The sequence below is a fragment of the Xiphophorus maculatus genome, chromosome 18 (assembly GCF_002775205.1).
Source record: "Xiphophorus maculatus strain JP 163 A chromosome 18, X_maculatus-5.0-male, whole genome shotgun sequence".
NCBI lineage: Eukaryota > Metazoa > Chordata > Actinopteri > Cyprinodontiformes > Poeciliidae > Xiphophorus > Xiphophorus maculatus.
The window spans coordinates 29,000,078-29,017,999 of record NC_036460.1 but is presented as its reverse complement, the minus strand read 5'-3'; the positions used below and the strand labels follow the sequence as shown (position 1 = coordinate 29,017,999).

The following is a 17,922-nucleotide window of genomic DNA, read 5'->3' as shown; positions in this document are numbered from 1 at the left end:
CAATTATTAACTCTAATTATGGAGCGATTGAAAATTTCCACTCTTCTAGAACGCTTCATAGAAAAAGGCCTTGTGAGATGATTATACATTTCTAGCACACATAATCTGCATCATGTTTTTGTGCTCTGTCAGGGTAACCTCAATCATAAATGACACATTCCATTTGTTGATACATCTCATTTTTAATATACTTATATATAAATACATACATTTGTCTTACTCGTTCTTGATTTTGGCTTCAACCACGTGATTCGGTGCAGGAAGCAAGCAGGCAGAGGCACGGGAACGATGCAGGTAAAGGCAACAACCCATGAATTTAGGAAAAACTAGCTCCAGATAAACAAACACCTACAAGTCTCAGTAATTCCACATAGAAAGACAAACTCTGCCCTTTAACATCCCTGTGGTAGCAGTACTTTCTAAAGACAGTCAGGAAAATTCTAGTGTTTGTGACGCCAACAAACGGCGTCACAAACACGGCAAGTGTTGGCATTTTAGGAGAGTAAAAATATTTCTGTATTCAAAAAAAAAAACAACTTGAAATAAGCTGTTGGCATGTTGTCATTGACTGACTGCTTTTTGCTTAACTGTTCAGATAAAATTGAGGGATAGGTACTGAGATTACATGAATATAATAAAATTTAAACCCAACACAAACAATCAAGTTAAAAGCTGATCTCATAATTTAAAAACTGTGACTCATTATTAAACGTCTTCTCCCAGTGTTGGCAAAGAGGTTCGTCTGCTGAGCTTTAAACCGTTTGTCGTCAAGAAGCACCGGCCGACAGAGGTGATTTGTGTTCATGAACGCACCACACTGCCTACACTGAAACGCAACCTTTCAGGTTCAACCAGCTGAAATGTTTCAATACTAACCTCTGACATTTGGCATGCTTGTTCATTGCATATAGTTTCTTGACACCGCAAAAACAACCGACATTCAACTTCTCCCCTCATATGTGATGTTTTGGGTTAATCCGTTATTTCTTTAATCAGAAGCGTTGGTGATAAAAGAAAGCCTTTAAATCCACCCGTCTGACGGATCACCATGCTGATCTCCACAGGTTATTTAGTGACGAGGAAAAGATTGGACTCGATCCGCATGATTACAGTTTAGAAGATGCAAAGACATACGAGGCAAACACAGTAACATAATTATTACACTGGGAAAAAAAATACAAAAGAAGGGATTCCTGCTCCAGTCATCTCAGAAAGCGGAGGCTACAGTGGAGAGGAGTGTAGCGGTAAGAGTTTAAGGCAATACTGGTAAGCACCAAAACACCGTTTCTAGACTCAGAGTCTCATCCGGTTTTAAGGTTATCCAGGGACTGAAACTGTTTGACGAAGGAGAGCGGTAGCAGTTTTTTTTTTTTTTTTTTTTTTCACTTGTCCTGCATTTTATCCAAAATTGGCACAATCATGTCAAATTTGGGCCTTTTAGCCGGGTCTTCGTTCATGCAGATCTTCATGAGTTTGCATATGTGTGGAGAGATGCCAGGAGGGATGGTGGGCCTCAAACCTTCCAAGGCGATCTGAGGTTTAACAAAACATAAAAGGTGTTTATGTTGCATTAATCAATAATAAAAAAAAAAGGTTGATTTCTGACTGCTGCTGACCTTCATGCCGATCTCCATGTTGGACAAATCAGCGAATGGAACTTCTCTGGTCACCAGCTCCCACAGCAGGATGGCGAAGCTCCACATGTCAGCAGAACGACGGTTAATCTCTTCGGGCTTCTTCTGCAGGGCTGGCAACCGCAAAGAAAACAAAAACAAACAAACATACAAAAACAGTCAAAGTTAACTCATAATATTTCATTTACTAATAATGGATATTAAAGTGAATCTATTAGGATATACATAAAAGCCAGGAAGGTGTTTGAGATTTTTGCGTTTGTAAATCAAAAGATAATTGTGGTGTTTTCTTAATTTGTAGTTGTGCTTAGTTAGTGTTGTATTTTTCAATGTGCAGTTGTGTTTAGATTTGCACTTTAGGGCCACCGTAGTTGTATGACATGATGCATTTCCATGTCTGCTGTAAACATGCCCTGCTTGTTGTCACTATTCTCTAATAGCTTTATGTCTGCAAGTTGCTCATATTTCTCTGTATCTGAACGGGGAAATCAGCTCCAGATGACATTAGGCTCTGAGTCAGAGTGTAGCTTCCTGCGTCCATCGTTTCCCCCTGGTCTGGTGTGGCTTCGGCTGTCGGTTTGGATTGGTCTCGTTAGAAGTGATGCCTACCCTCAGGGGCGACCCATGCAGGCGAGTACATCCTGCCGGGACACTGGAAGGAGAACTTGACATCGGCCATGCTGATCCTCGCCGTCAAGTCTTCATCTATCTGCAAGGAAATGGAAGAAAATAAACCAAATAGCTCTGTGATAGGATGCTGCAACCTACAAGAGGCTATAAACCTTTGATAGAAAACATTATTATTACCATTAGGGCTGATGCTTATGATTATTTTAGTCATAGATTATTCTATGGAATATTCTGCCGATAGGGAGAAAAAAAATAAAATCGACACATTCTGCAGATTTATGCAATATTAGACATTCACATGAAAATGCTGATTAATAAATGATTCAATTTTTTAAATTATATTAAATAATAAAATAAATATTTGATTGATCATTTACAGCAAAAGATGCAGCAAAGGTAGTTCTAACATCAATACGGTGCATGGGTAGTCTGTTGACTCTTCATTTCTATTAACCGATTATTAGTGATAGTAAAAGTTGCTGTAATAGAAGATTTATTTACAGAATTTGAAGCAGGTGAAGCTAAAACTGCTACTTGAGGAGTTCTGGGTGAACATAGTGACGGACAAAGAAGGATTTTCATCTTAAATGTAAAATGTTTATATTTTTTGTAAAGTTTTGGAGTAGAGACTCTAAAATATGCTATTTGCTGACTTAATAACACACTCAGTAATTAAACCAGTTAAAGATGAACTGGTTAGTAAATTAGTTGATGATTACCTTAATAATCATTAAGGTGAATCACTTCCGCGCTACTCACCATGATACTTTTGCTGTTGAGGTGATGACGAGGGATCATGGGCTCCAGTGTGTGTAAGAAGGCCATTCCGGATGCAATGTCCAGAGCAAACTTGACCGCCTGCGTCTGGTCCACCACGAAGTCTGGGAGCAGGAGGAGGAACGAGAAATTAAAGCTTTGGACGCCGTCGCTGTCTTTAGTCAAGTAGCAGAATGACAGGAAAAGGGCGGGTTGAAAACAAAAGGGACGACAACATAATGACAACGAAAGTAGATGCAAAACTCCTGCAAATGACTTACAGTGCTTTGCAAAATATCCCTACCGCCTAAAACATTTACCTTTTTTTCCAGGTTGCAAGGGATTTTACGTGACAGACCAAATACCTCATAATGGTGAAGGATAATTACAGCTTATTACAGCTAGAAACTAGTGATCAGAGCCAGAATGTGGGTGGAGTGATGAACTCAGACCTGAACCTTCAGACACACAAAGGCAGTAACAAAGTCGGTCTTCTATCACCTAGAGAACATTTCCAGGATTAAAGGACTGAAGTCCCAGCCAAATCAAGACAAAAATCTATGTGTTTATCTTTAGTTGCATTGATTAACAGAAATCTACTTTTCAAACAGAAAAGTAGTGGTAAACAAATATTTTTGCTCTTGGTTATGTATGCACATGCTTTTCTCTGTTTCTCTGCCCCACTGATTGCTTGTTCTCTTGTCTTTTAAAACCTGTTTGAAATAAATAAATAAAATGAATGCAATCGTATCTTCACAGCTCTGCCTTAAGGAAAAAAAAAAAGAAGAGGAAAAACTACAATCAATCCACAATGCTCCTACTCATGTTCTCAATAAAATTAGGAAGATGGAGCACATCACCCCACTAAACTTTGGTAGTTTATAAATCACTGAATGGCTCCAAAACACGTCACAGATCTGCTGTTGTTGTATCAACCCTCCAAACCTCTCAGGTCTGCAGGTTCTGCTCCGAGTCCCCAGAACCAGAACCAAACATGGAGAAGCAGCATTCAGCTTCTATTAACCACTAATCTGGAACCAACTTCCAGAAAACTGCAAAACAGCCGAAACACTGAGTTCTTCTAAACCACCACTAAAAACACACCTGTTTAAAGTTGCCTTTTGATTCATAATTACTGGAATATTGATCAACATATTTGCTTGACGATCTTGATGATGACATTTGACAAAATGTAATGTTTCATAAAAGCTGACTGTATTGTGTTTTTGTGGTATAAAGCACTTTGAACTGCCTTGTTGATAAAACCTGACTTTAATATGCAATTTTTTCCATTTACGTCCAAAAGATGCATAACTTTATTCCGCTCTGTCCCTTCAACGTGTGGTCAAATGAGTGGTTGTAAATAGAGTTCATAGTGGAAATGTGAGCCACTGTAGAGTGAATACACGTATGGAACCTGATCAGAGTGGAAATACTCACTGGTGCCTTCATGGAGCACTTTGTAGAGGGAGCCACAAGGCATCCAGTGTGTAATGATGATGGGGTGAGGGGCGGGAGGAGACGGACATGCTCCCAACATAGGCAGGACGTTTGGGTGGGAAAAAATCCTGGGTGAAGCCAGGGTTGGGTGGGGGTGAGGGGAGACAGACACGGGGTGAACGGACAAACATTTTCACATCAATATTTCTTCGAAAATGAAATCGGACACATGAGTGAGCACAGAGAAGAAATGACAGAAGTCGAAAAAATTTTTTAGCGCAGTAGAAACCTGAGTTTGGGATATTCCTCGTTAAAGTCTCTGCTCTTCCTCGGAGTCCAGTCGCGAATCTTTAGCACCTTAACAGCGATTTCGTTACCTTGCCAACGCCCCTGCCACAGCTGGGCGCGAGAAACAAACGGAGAGAAACATGTGGGTTTAAATATCGTCATCGGCGGAGCGAGACATAAATAAAGCGGGAGTGAAAGACACGATGATGTGAAACACCTCTCCAGAATGGTTTTCATTTCTTTTTTCGGTGAAGGAAAGCTGTCTGTGGTCGATGCCCGCCAGCTTGTTTAAAGTACCGTTGCCTAAAAACACAAGATGAGAATTTTTTTTTTTATAGAAGTGATAGCACAGACAAAAAAAAAAAAAGTCACTAAAGTTAAAATGTAGGAAGAAAAAAAAGCCACAGTGTACTTAAAAAAAAAAAAAAAAAAAGGAAGATGGAGGCTGAAGTGGAACGCGTCTTCCTTCATTCAGCACTTTTGCCAATTTAAAGGGTGGAGGAAGCTGGTCAGCTAATAATTGGGTTGTGTGTTCCTGGGACTCACGCGGTCGGGTTCGGGTGGTGCCTTTCCAGAACGAGTCCTTGAAGGGTATTTTAGCTAGGCTCTGCCCCATTTTCTCTGCCTTTTCTGGAAGGAGCAGAAGCAGAAATGTCATCTTAAACCAAGAAATCTATCTTTTTAAAGCTTGTGACAATCCAACAAGTGTCATCACCTCTGAGGAGTTCCCTCAGCTCAGGTTTCGCTTTATCCATAGGCGTTTCTCCATATTTGTTACAGATGCTCACCAGAGCGCTGCTATTCACAAGATCCTGAGCAAAAAAAAAACAACAAAAAACCAACACATTATGGTGAGCAACATTTTTAAAGCCATTTTTGATTCATCACCACTAGGGGGAGCACCTACATCAGCCACTTGGTTTTGTCCCCAGAAGCAGGCGTAATGCAGAGGTGTGTTGCCGTGCTCGTTGACTGCATTGGTGTCCGCTTTGCACTGGATCAGCTGAAAGAAGAAGAAACAACAGATTATAACCGAAGGCAGGCGACTCAGATCATGTTTGGGCTTTATACAAACATGAACCTGTAGGGCGCCAAGGGGGAATAAAAAGAAGACAGGGAAGGTTGTTGTTTTTTTTGCCTGTGGACACATACCAACAGTATTGAAACAGATCTAATATTAAACTCTTGGGATGCTTAGCAGCTATTCTAAAAGGAGACGCCTTCAATGATGCCACTTGAATCATAAACCAGCAAAGATATTTACTAAGTGGGGATTTTAATCCCTCTCTGTGGTGCAGGAACTTGGCAGATGCAAGAAAGGAATGAAGTTATACGATATCATCCGTATAACTTCGGATTATATGGAGTTATAATCCGATATAACGCTCTAAAAAACAGTAAAGTAGTTTTTTATATGCATCTTAGAAGGTTGTGATAAAACGATTCAAATAAATTTGCTAGTTTTTCCTGTACTAGAAATTTAACTGTTAGCCAGTCATGTTGTTATAGATGCACCAAAAAATTGACAGTTTACCAGAATTAAACTATTTGTTTTTAATAGACCCTCTTTGAGTGGTTGCTGGTTAGAAACGCCACAATCCTTTTTGTTTTCTAATGCCTGAACACATTATATGAGGTGTTACGTTGCCCTGACAACAACATTCTTTTATGTTGGACTTTGTTATGTAGAATTTAAATGTAATAATTTATCTACAAGGAAAGATGTTAAGAAATGAGAGAAAGGGGTAAACTTTAAAAAGATAGCAGTAAGGAAGAGCGACATTAAGTGAAAGTTTTCTTCATTTCTTTTTTTTTTTTACGCGGGTTGTTCATTCCCAGTCATAGATTATTAAGGATTAGGAAATGCTGGTAAATCTGTTAATCTCAGGATTTTCTTTTCTTGATTATAAAGAGACTGAGGTTTCTGTAATGCTATCCAAGATCATCTCTAATACAGGATGCTAAAGCTAATTTAAAAAGTCAACTCTGTAATCATTTTGCATTTGTTTTAAAAATAATAAACTGTTGACAGAATCTGCCCTCTGTCACACAGCAGTCTAGAAAAGCTAGAAGATAATAAATATTTTTCAAACAGGACTGGAGGGAACAGCTGAGGTGGGTTTATAGCGATCGGCTGGGGATGCGAATGCAAGACCTGCACTCTCATGTTATAAATATCTGGTTCCTAAAGCTGGAGTATGCAACTTTCATATATATAAAAAAAAAATTTATTCTAATTTGTTCAAACTGTAACTATGTAGTGACAGATAAGACATAATCTGAAGAAAAAAGAAAAAAAAAGTCACGTTCCTCTGCCTCCTTGTTGTTCTACTGCCATCTGCAGAAACACACTACTCCTGGTCAGAAACAACCAATCAGAGGCAGGAGGAGGGTCTTACAGCTGTCAATCACACCTGTGTACATGCTTCAGCTGTGCTAATGGCAGAGCAACAACTTAACGTTACAGAAAAACCATTTAGGTAGTTGGTGGCTAACTAGCTTTAGCATTCATGGCAGACTAAGGTTTGTAGCCTAGCAGAGAACAAGGGAGTAGGGTAAACAGCGCGTACACAGGCAAGATTTTTCACAGATTATCTGTCTCATATTATATTGTCAGGCCACAGAGAAGTTTGAATAAAAGTTCTTAAGTTAAATGTGTAGATTTTTCACTAAAGTGCATTATAATTTGGATTATTTTACCAACTGTGTGGTGGCTGTGCCGCCTTAGCAGTAGCTTACCAGTGTCCTCTAGAACCAGATGAAAACTACAGCCTTATACTAAAACATGCTTGTTCTAGCTGCAGTGTGGTAATAAGTTCTTCAACAACACTGTTGTGGTTTCAGCTGTTAATGGATGCGGCACAAGAATAGGCAAGCGCCACTGAATTTATGACTGTTTAGATTACATCATTTAGGATTTCACAATATCCTGGGTTGAAGCAGCAAGACTTGTTCAGACAGTGCTTCATCTCAGGTTTGGTTTTGAGAAACTCTTGTTAGTCATAATGCTCGTTCAAGCATCTAGTTCTTACATCAAATTTAGCCAGACTTCAGGATATGACTAACTGAGTTCACTACGCCTTTTAAATCTCTGTGCTAAAGAGAATATGACCATATTCAGAAATGTTTGACCAGATATGTAATCATAAAAGTATCTCTTTGTGTTTACATGAACCCCCACCTTCCCCACGATGTCCCGATGACCATGACTGGCGGCCAGGTGCAGGGGTGTGTCGTCTCCACGGTTCATGACGTTGATGCGCGCTCCTCTCATGATGAGCATGTCCACCACGTTTGAGCGTCCTTCCCTGCATGCCCAGTGGAGGGGACTGAAACCATGGTCGTCTCTGCAACAACAGACGGACAAACGGCTGAAGTAACTCCACAGGGGGGATAGCTGTTAGTCGTGAACTCCACAAATCTGGTCCTAATGGAAGCGTGGGGGAAAAGGGAGCCATTACTGAGCCGAGTGTAAACTGGGTCAATGCAAGAGTCAAGAAAGCAGCTCCATCTTGAATGTGCAAATATTTCAGATGTGTGAGGCTGGTAAAGACCTAAAAACACACAGCTTTATTAGCATCAAAAATAGGAACAAAAATAATACTTAAGAATACCAATGCAGGGCGTGCCTGCATTGGTATTCTGCAATCCCCAATGCGTAGGGGATTGCATTGGTATCCCCAATGGTGGCATAGGGGATAGCGCGACCCATGTTTGGAGGCCTTGAGTCCTCGACGCGGCCGTCGTTGGTTCGACTCCCGGACCCAACGATATTTGCCGCATGTCTTCCCCCCTCTCCTTCCCCCTTTCCTGTCAGCCTGCTTTCATATAAGGGACACTAGAGCCCACAAAAAGACACCCTGGAAGGGAAAAAAAAGAAAAAAGAATACCAATGCAGAGGACATTTTTTATATTTTGTGTGAAAAATGTGTATCCTTTTCTTTTTACAACTATGAACTAAAATGTGTAGCTGATATGAAAAAAACACTCAAAACCTGAAGAGCTTTGAAAACTTTACAAGGCATAGCAGCAGGGTTTCTACAGGTTTCACCAACTCAGATTTAAAGAGCTTTTAAGACCATTATGAATTAAATCTAAGACCTGTATCACGACAAAAATGTAGTAACTGCATATTGTTCTTATATTAAGTATGGAAAACTATTTCAGGAATATGTGGTAGTTCTTATGAGATCAAACCAAAATCTTGTTGCATTCTTACTTTAGCTGAAGATGTTAAGAGTTGATTTTCATTTTTTCCCTTTTTGTCATCACATCTCCATCTTTGGTTTTCTATTCTTATTCGGTTCCATGCTTTACTCCTTCTCAAAACCTTCTCAGTTGTATACATAACATAAAATGATTCAATAGGGTTTTACCACCACGTTTAAAATCAACAAAACCTCTAAGCAAAATGAACGTAGCATCGTGCAGGTTGGCAAGTCAGCCAATAGTGAAGACGAACAGGTGATAAATCTGCACTCACCTATGATATACGCAAAAAAGCTAGCTAGCTATCAAGGATATATGAGCAGCTTGTTAGCGCTAGCCTCAACCGCCTCAATCCACAGAACGTACCGTAGGATATACAAGACTAAGTTGCTCTGCTACAACAAAATTTAAAAGAGCTGCAATTAATGTACTTAAAGCCAACTTACATCATTTTTTCATAAATTTAAGACTTAAAGGATGTGCAGACACCCTGACTAAGCTCTAGAACTTGGTTCATCGGTAAAGCCTTTTGTTGATAGAAATAATACAACTTAGAACCTCCCTGACTTATGTTATTTTTGTAATATTTTTCTTACTTTATCCCTAGAAAAGTATCCCAGGTGATATATGACAGAAGAAAACCTGGATAAGAACTGTGGAACTCACCATTCCTGCTTGTCACACAGACATAGGCTGCAAAGAATCAAAGACAGCAGCCTTAATATGATACAGTCACCCCAGTGACAAACAGATACAGAGAGATTAGGAGACAACAGGGTGACTGAATGTCAATCAGAAAAAGCTAACTTTAAATGTTTATACAGTTATATGTCATCTTAAATGAGACATTTTAAGGCCTGATGAAACTTCCTGCATCAGTGATGCTAAAATCAGCTCCAGCTGCCAAGTGGAAGTTTGTAACTCCTCATTTCCTCTGGTCTCTCTGTCACGTCTTCCTTTCTCATGAAGTGTCCTCCCTATGCTCATTTGTCCTCCCTCTCATGTCCACTCACAGTTTTACGGAAAACCAAAAGAGCACAGATCAAAACTTTGACTCTTGGCATACTTTCCTGCTGCAGCTTGGGAACCAAAAACACAGCACAATGCTCCTGTTCAGAAAATGTATGCACATATCTTAAAGCCTTAAGTAGGCAGTCAGCAAAATAAAAGAATGTGAGAGCTGAAGGAATGTGAATCTTTCGCCCCCACTCCAAGCATCAGTTCGAGTTGAATTCAAACATCCTGCAGAGCCTCAAGGGACCCTCAGTCCCCCAACAGACCGCTATCTGTGCGACCCGCTGCAATTACACCAGGTCCACTCAGAGGGCAATTTCCTCTCAGACCAAAAGGCCAAGTCCAGAAGACTCATTAGATTTTGCTTGTGAAAAATACTCCCCACAGACTGAGGTCCAAGGTTTTATTAGGTTTCTGCCCCACGACCTGCTCTGCCAGGGGTCAGGAGGTAGAGTGGTGAAGTTAATGGTTGTGTTTTTCTAAAGCGGTTTGTACAAAACACGCTACACAATGTAATGGCATCAGGGCCACGACTTTAATGCGTTTGTTTCAATCAATTAATCACACCGACTTTATTGCGTTAAAAGTGTCTTTGTTGAGCTCATACGTCTGTCTACTCAATAATTCAGCAGTATAAAGGGGTTTTGTGAATTGAAAATGTTACTTATTTTGTTGATATATTGTTTGATTAAAATGTGATTAATTGAGACTAGTTGCAAATCCTACACGACTTGATGGTAGCAATTTAAACTGAGGTTGTTTTGTGGTGCTCCCTGGTTTTCTGGCACCAGTGAGCATCAGGGCTTCAGCTGGCTGAAAGAACACTGCTACACTTTTTCGTTTGCTTAAAGAAAAGAGATAAAATGGCTCTGGAAATATTTCCATTCAATAAAAAAAAAAGAAGTCAGTCATCTCAAACAAACTAAATGAGGACCATTCAACATTAATATTAGGGCAACGGCGTTTTAAATCTGTCAAGCTGCGACCATTGATTAAGTTAATTGGCTACCGGCTATAAGGCAACAGTTCAAATACAAGGAGCATAAATTGAACACTGCCCAAACATTTTCATTTTCAAATCTGCATATAAGCATTTAGAGATGTCCTTTTTTAAAATATAATTTACATATCGGGTTTTATTTTCTAAAAATATCCCTGAAGCTTCTGGAAACAGTGGCATGCAATCTAAAGACTACAAGAGAAGTGAATAAAAGATTCAGAAGATTAATGGTCGATAAAACTCAGGCTGTCAGTTTTTATTTACAATAAATTCGTAGCAATCCATTAATGTCTTTCCAACATTTGCTCAGTGTTCTCATTTGCAATCACAAAGTTTAATAGGGTGGCATAAAAAATGATTACATACAGAACAAATCAATTGAACTCAGAACAGAAGGAGACCGGCAGTAATTCAGGTATTTGGTAATATAAGTGGATTCCTACATGGGGTAAAATTAGAAACTATTGTTATTGTTTGGGTTCTAAGATTTTAATCCTGCTTGTTTCTGAACTTCTTGTTTCAAAATGCGAGGACCAGACTGACTTTCACAAAGCTTCTAAAATCTCACCCAGCCAAAGCAAATATAGACAACAGCTTAGAAAGTTGTGACTTTTATGGTCACGTCTAAGTCCAGCTCAGCCCTCGGGTTTCCCATATAGAATGGATTTACCCATAAAGCTGACTTTATCTGCTAAATCCAGAGGCAGTGGAGGGCCAGGGTCTCCCCCGCCTCGGCCCCCGCTGCGTCCTGACTGCAGCCATTTATTTCAGGCATTTCCACCTGCTAGCACAGCTCAGCCTGGCAGACTGAAGAGCCAGAGGAAAAGCGCCTGTCTGCACCCTATCTGTCTCTGCACCGTCACCGCTGCCAGATCGCATGTCAGGCCTCAGCTAAGGACCAAAAAAAGTTTCAATATGTCAAAAGCCACAATCACTAACAAGTATTTTGATATGATCTGCTTTTCTAACCTTTTTCTTGCAAATTATTTGGCTATGACTTAATCATATTTGTATGTTTTATAACATATGAGCAAAACACACACACACACACACACACATATTGCTCAAGACCTGCCTGAAGCACTTAGTCGGATTAGTTGCAATTATTCAAATAATCGTTAACCAAGTTAGAAATTGATCAACTTTTAACTGGTGTACAAAGACTCAAAAGAAAGGCCATTTGCTGAAAAAGCAACACTAATTAATGAACGCACATTATAGATACACACACGCACTTTGCATTTAAGATAAAAATGCCTTTGTCTGTAAATGTTTTACCAAAACCTCCTCAAGTGGCTTTAGCTAAACCTGCTTCGAAATCACTAAAAAAATTACATTTAGGCAATAAAATGTTTATTTTCTGAAAATAATATTGTGTATTTGCATTAACAATGTAACTAATATTGCATAAAAAGGTGGAAATGGTTAAATGAAAAATCTGCAGAGTGCAGCATTTTTTTATCTGATTAATTGACAGAATAATCCACCAAAATAATCGTTAGTTGCAGCTCCTTACAAAGTTTTGATCCTGCTTAGAATATGTTGAATGACTTTGGCATAAAAAAGCCTTTTTTCTTATCTTAAGATGTGAATGTACAACTAAAGTGGATAGAGTTAATCTAGTAGAAGCATTATATTATTATATTATCCTATAAAATATACCTGATAGAAAAACAGTCTACAGTTTCCATTTGCTGCTCTTCTGTTTGACAGATTAAACCCACTGCTGGATCAGTCAAAAATTATTTTTTATCATTCCCCCCCCCATGTCTTCCCTTTTCCATCCTGCTCTTCTGCTCTATTTCTGTCATCCAAAGAAAAAGGAACACAAACACTTACAATCTTCTTACATTTTTTTTGTCTCAATGTTTTCCTCTTCTGACTAAACCCAGACAGATTTACTCTGTCGACACAGCTGTGCATGTGGCTTGCTCCAGCTACCAAAATGTACAGAAGTTTACAAGATGCTGCAACTCTCTACCAAAGTATTCCTAGGATTCAAAGTGATTTTAATGCAATTTCAAAGACGGATTGTGTCCAGTTTTCTGAGAAACCATCTCTGACTTGTGGGAGAGAAATACCAGAACTTTTAAAAATGTTCAGGATTTGGCTTCATACACAAACAGAAAAATAGTCATTTTCTCCCAGGCCTGCCCACCACAACAGTCCCCTCCGCCCCCCACTGCGAGGCAGGGGAGGTAAACGGCTTCCTCGAGGCCCGTATTTTACTCCTTGTAAGGAGATTCAGCATTCCTCGATGACTCTTTGTCTGGGATCTGCATCAGATTAAAACACACCGACATCTAGGAGGAAACGCGGCGTTACAGCTGCTTACAGTCAGCTTTTACTAAAAACAGAAACAGGAATGTCAAAATAAAGTTAAACTTCTGAAAAAGCATAAGAAGACATTTGTTTCCTCAAATGGAGGAGGCATGGCGGTCGGAAAAGGGAACTCGATATGTAATTAGCTAATGGGCCGGTCACAAATAGAGAGGCATGTTGACACAGGCTCAGTTCACTCAGACGGCTTTAAAAGAGACAGAAAGGCAAATAATGAGTAAGAAGAAAGAGAGAAAATATATATTTTTGCAAATATTCATCAGGTGAGGTCATAACTGTACAAATTCAACCCAGTACTCTTGAAGTGACAGTTTTATCTCTTCACCTGGGTCAAAGTCTGTAAAAAAAAAAAAAAAGATTTTAAAAAGTCTTTATAAGGATATTTTACCGTCCAATTATTAAATGCTTCATCCAACAAGACTTCATTGATTTTAAGTCGAGCAGAAAGTAGTCAGTCTTTCTCATGTTGATGTTTGAAGTATTTTTTAGATGCGTTTCCTTTGCTACGAATTATGAAGCCTTCACTAGAAACAGGAACACTGTTATTACATTTCAGGCTATAGAATGTCTTTTGTTATTTTATTTAGAAAAGATAATAAATTTGTTTATTTGCAACATTTAATGGATTTTTAAGATTTTATATATAAAAAAAGGCTTAAATGGTTAAATAAAGATTCTTTAGAATGTGCCAATTTTTATATGATTAATCAATTAATCATCAGAATAATTAATGATTTGAATAATAGTTGGCGGCAGCTCCAGTATGGATTAAGCCAGAAAGAAACATAAGGAGCAAAAGAGTTCATACTGAGCACATTTAAATGATCAATACTTGATACAGGAAAGAAAATATCCATATTATTCATATTACAGAATTTCTTTCATTTTGTTTTTTTTTTAAAGATATGAATGATCATCATGACCAACATTTGTTTCCTGTATTCTGCTGGTCCCATCAATGTGAATTCAGCTCAACTCTCTATATATAAATGCTTCCTGTACAACGGCTTGCTTCCTGTCTAAAACCAAGCTTGTGAGTTAATCTGGCACGTTTGGGCATAAACACGGAGCAGTAAGGAAATGAGTTGAGTTTAAGGACCAGATTCTCCGTTGGGACTGGGAAGGCAGGCTGTGTGCCAGCATCCACTACAAGAATGTGGAAAACTCCGAATGCTTCTTTGAGATTCTGATCTAGATTGCATACACCTGTTGTGACATGGCTCATCCAAAAAAAAAAAAAAAAAGATATTTAGACGACACTATTAGCATCTAATTTAATGTTAGAAAAATTCTACACATTTAATCTAAGCAATAAATCGTAGAAAAAGTAAAGAATCTCAAGTGAGGATAATATATTTCATTTTTAGCATTTCATTTTATGTTAACTCACCCCTGATTGAGGTCGTTCTCTGTGTTGTCCAGCCACAAGCGAACTGCTACTGCGTTGCCTTCCCGGCACTGTGTGAAGATATCATCCATTCCGCTTGGCGGACTCTTCTTCTTCTTCTACTGCTTCCTTTCAGGTAGAAAAACTGAGATTATAAAGCTAGACAACCTGAGGAGTTCAGGCGAGTGCCAGCAAGTGTTAGTCCCTCATCTGGGCCTCTTTCAGAAATGGTGGGCAGCACTAAGGAAACTGTAGAAAAAGAGAGATAAGAAGGGTAAAAATGATTTGGTGAATTCTGTGTGAAGCGTTTCATTTTGATGCACATAACGTCAAAATTGTAAAAGAAAGAAAACACAAATGCAGAGTAATATTAACCAGCTTTTTGATACAGAGCAATGTTGCACCATCCATTCATGTTACAATACAGGAGTGCAGCGATTCGTCGACATAGCCGACAACAGAAAATGTCAACAGAACATTTTATTTGTGACATAAATGCATTATACATATGTGAATGAGTTAATATCTAAAATACACCAATAAAAATTGGTATGCATTAGTCGTAGTTTCAGTGAGTTTTGCAGAGACGTGGTGCGCCACTTTTCAAATGTATTTTCAAACATCTTAAATACCAACTACAGTACTTAAACCGGAGATTAACATCATACCTTAAACCAATATCCTTTTAAAACAAAATATCCCATATGTGAAGCATTTTCTTTTTGGAAAACACAAGTCTCTGTTTAGTGTGAAATAGGTCAAATTTGGCTTCAGTCTTTTGTAGTTTCCATGTTTCCACTCATTCTAAAGGGGACATGCAGATGGACACACAAAAAAAACAACTGAAATCACTTATTTTGTTGGTTTTTTCACAAACAGAAAAAAGGTCAAAGAAGCTATAAACTGTAGTTCCCCAAATAACCAATCTATTTTAGGCTTAACTGACATTTTAGATCTTGAATAGCACAGGGTCGAAAAAATAGTAAGTGTTTTCCACTCTCACATTTATTTTAGAAATGTTTGTGAAAATGTGGCGGCATCAGGGTGAAAATGAATGTACAGGTTGCAGATTTGAGAAGACGGGGGGAAATTGTGAAGATTTAAAGATCCTCAAATGAAGCAGAGATAAGTTAAAGTAACTGACTAAAAAAAATTAATCTCGACAGATTAGTCAAGTAACCAGCTGATCCTTAGCTAGCAAAGTATAAAACCTGAAAATTAATCCTTGAACTTGAATATTAGGAACACTATGATTTTCCAAGTGCATTGAATTTGTTATCTGTGCAGCTATTTGGATCGGATGCTCTCTCACCGTCTATATTACCCACAATGCCAATTTCAGATAAAAGCATCCTAGATGCAAAAGCTCACAGGAGGGGCTGACAAACAGAAAACAGCAAAGTGGAAAAAAGGGTGAGTCTGTTCATACTGGAATAATCATCTCGATATTTACCAAGATTACTGCAATCTCACCACCCTATTTTCCTAGTGCAATACAGGGCCGATTATGGCAGACGGTTCCAAAGAAGCTGCAGCACTTTTATTTGCTTTTCTAGAAACAAACCAAAATTGGTCAAAACTGGAATCAGCTATTTTTTTATCCAAAAAAACCCACCAGAAAATACCTGACAGGTGTTAAATTCTATTTAGTATAGGACTAAGAAGATAAAAAAAAACTTTACTATTGCTTTTAGTAGAAAAACACCACAGTTGTTTCTCTTAAGGTGGACACCCATGCATGAATAAACACACACACACAAACAAGATAAAGTCACTAAAAATCCATTTAACTTTATAGATGCACATCTCTATGTAGAGCTGGTTGGAACTATGGCAACACGTATTGGACATTGAGGTTCACACATGTATGCTGATTTCTCGTGTTGTTTTAAGGGGAAATTGTAAAAAATGAATGCTTTTCAAAACATTAAGGGTACTATAAGAAAACCAAGGTGAAGGAACCTTTTCTGTCTTAACTTTTAAATTATTCTTGTGATTATAGTAAAAAGAAAATATGTAGGAGTAGAAATACAATTAGAAAGTTTGGACAGGGTTATAATCAAGTAGGGAGTGACCACTAATAGGGATGAAAGTGTTCAATCATGTTAATCACGGAGTAATGATGTAACAGGTAACACGCTATGCTTAGCTGCTGTGTTAATACAAACCCTCCTGACAGGTAATGCTGCTCTATTTCGTTTAAAAAGCTCTTTAAGACTATCACTTGGCATTGAGTTTGTGTGTGAATTAGTGAGTAAGTCTGTAAATAACACTCAAGCAATATGCTGTCACCGTTTTCAACTTAAAGTAGCTGCACTAGCCGCTCCGCCATCAAGCTAACACCCATGGGGAAAAGCTATAGGCTAGTCGGTTAAATCTCTGTAAAACACGACGGAACTAATCTATTGCTCCATACTGAACAGAAACAGTGCCACGGCTATGTTATATAATCAGGAAGCTTGAGAAAATGAGACGAAAGCAGGTTTTTGCTAGCAAGCTAACTAACTATTTCGACGCCATGGGCTGTTTCTCTCTAACGTGCCGCTGAATTGACTGATGTCTCAAAAGTGACTTTTTTTTATTGCTGAAGTACTTTTAAACTGATATTATAGGATAGACCTACCTGACAACTGCAGCTTATTGGGTGGTAACGCAGTCAAAAAAGAAGTTATTGGTAATACAGCCTGTGGTTATCTCTGGGTAAAAAGAGATAGGTCCACACCCTCAGCGCCCCCTAAGACGTTTATTGAACTGACGGAGGGTGTAGCGCCCACTACGGGCGAGAGAGAGAAAATCACCGCCTCAGGTCGTGTTTATTTTCTTCTCTTTTTCTCTTTGTTGTATCGTTTGTTCTTCGAACTGTATGACGCAAAACGTAACAAAGAATAGCATAATAATAATAATAATAATAATAATAATAATAATAATAATAATAATAATAAACTGACAAAAGCTGATGAATGTCCCAAACAACAAAGTTGAGCAAATTCGAGACTATACTAATTTCTTTGTCAATATAGCCATATTTCCAAAGATGAGGGTTTTTTTATGCCAATAGAACGCATTATTTTTGAATTATTACACTTTGTATAATTATAACATTACATTAAAATGTTATTTTATTATAATTATTATTATTATTATTATTATTATTATTATTATTATTATTATTATTATTATTATTATTATTATTATATTTTTTTTAGATTTCATGATTGTGTTTA

The 17,922-nt window shown here is 38.3% G+C and overlaps 1 protein-coding gene across 1 annotated transcript; it reads right to left on the bottom strand.

The window, feature by feature from the left end:
* Window positions 1-162: 162 nt before the first annotated feature.
* ilk (integrin linked kinase) lies at window positions 163-17,587 on the bottom strand. Its single transcript, XM_014474176.2, has 13 exons — window positions 17,322-17,587; window positions 14,702-14,947; window positions 7,930-8,095; window positions 5,656-5,751; window positions 5,464-5,560; window positions 5,295-5,378; window positions 4,966-5,051; window positions 4,750-4,859; window positions 4,461-4,588; window positions 3,024-3,145; window positions 2,244-2,343; window positions 1,617-1,747; window positions 163-1,532 (listed from the first exon to the last, which is right to left on the bottom strand). The coding sequence occupies exons 2-13, from the start codon at window positions 14,788-14,790 to the stop codon at window positions 1,383-1,385; spliced, it is 1,359 nt and encodes a 452-aa protein (XP_014329662.1). The 5' UTR covers window positions 14,791-14,947; window positions 17,322-17,587; the 3' UTR covers window positions 163-1,382.
* Between the last annotated feature and the right edge of the window lie 335 nt (window positions 17,588-17,922).

Excerpts from the sequence above, each read along its gene's own strand:
- ilk (XM_014474176.2), bottom strand. The coding sequence starts at position 14,790 with ATGGATGATATCTTCACACAGTGCCGGGAAGGCAACGCAGTAGCAGTT. Across the intron at positions 5,561-5,655 it reads GACAAAACCAAGTGGCTGAT|GATCTTGTGAATAGCAGCGC; the intron begins GTAGGTGCTCCC and ends TTTTTTGCTCAG. Across the intron at positions 1,748-2,243 it reads TGCATGGGTCGCCCCTGAGG|CCCTGCAGAAGAAGCCCGAA; the intron begins GTAGGCATCACT and ends TGCGGTTGCCAG.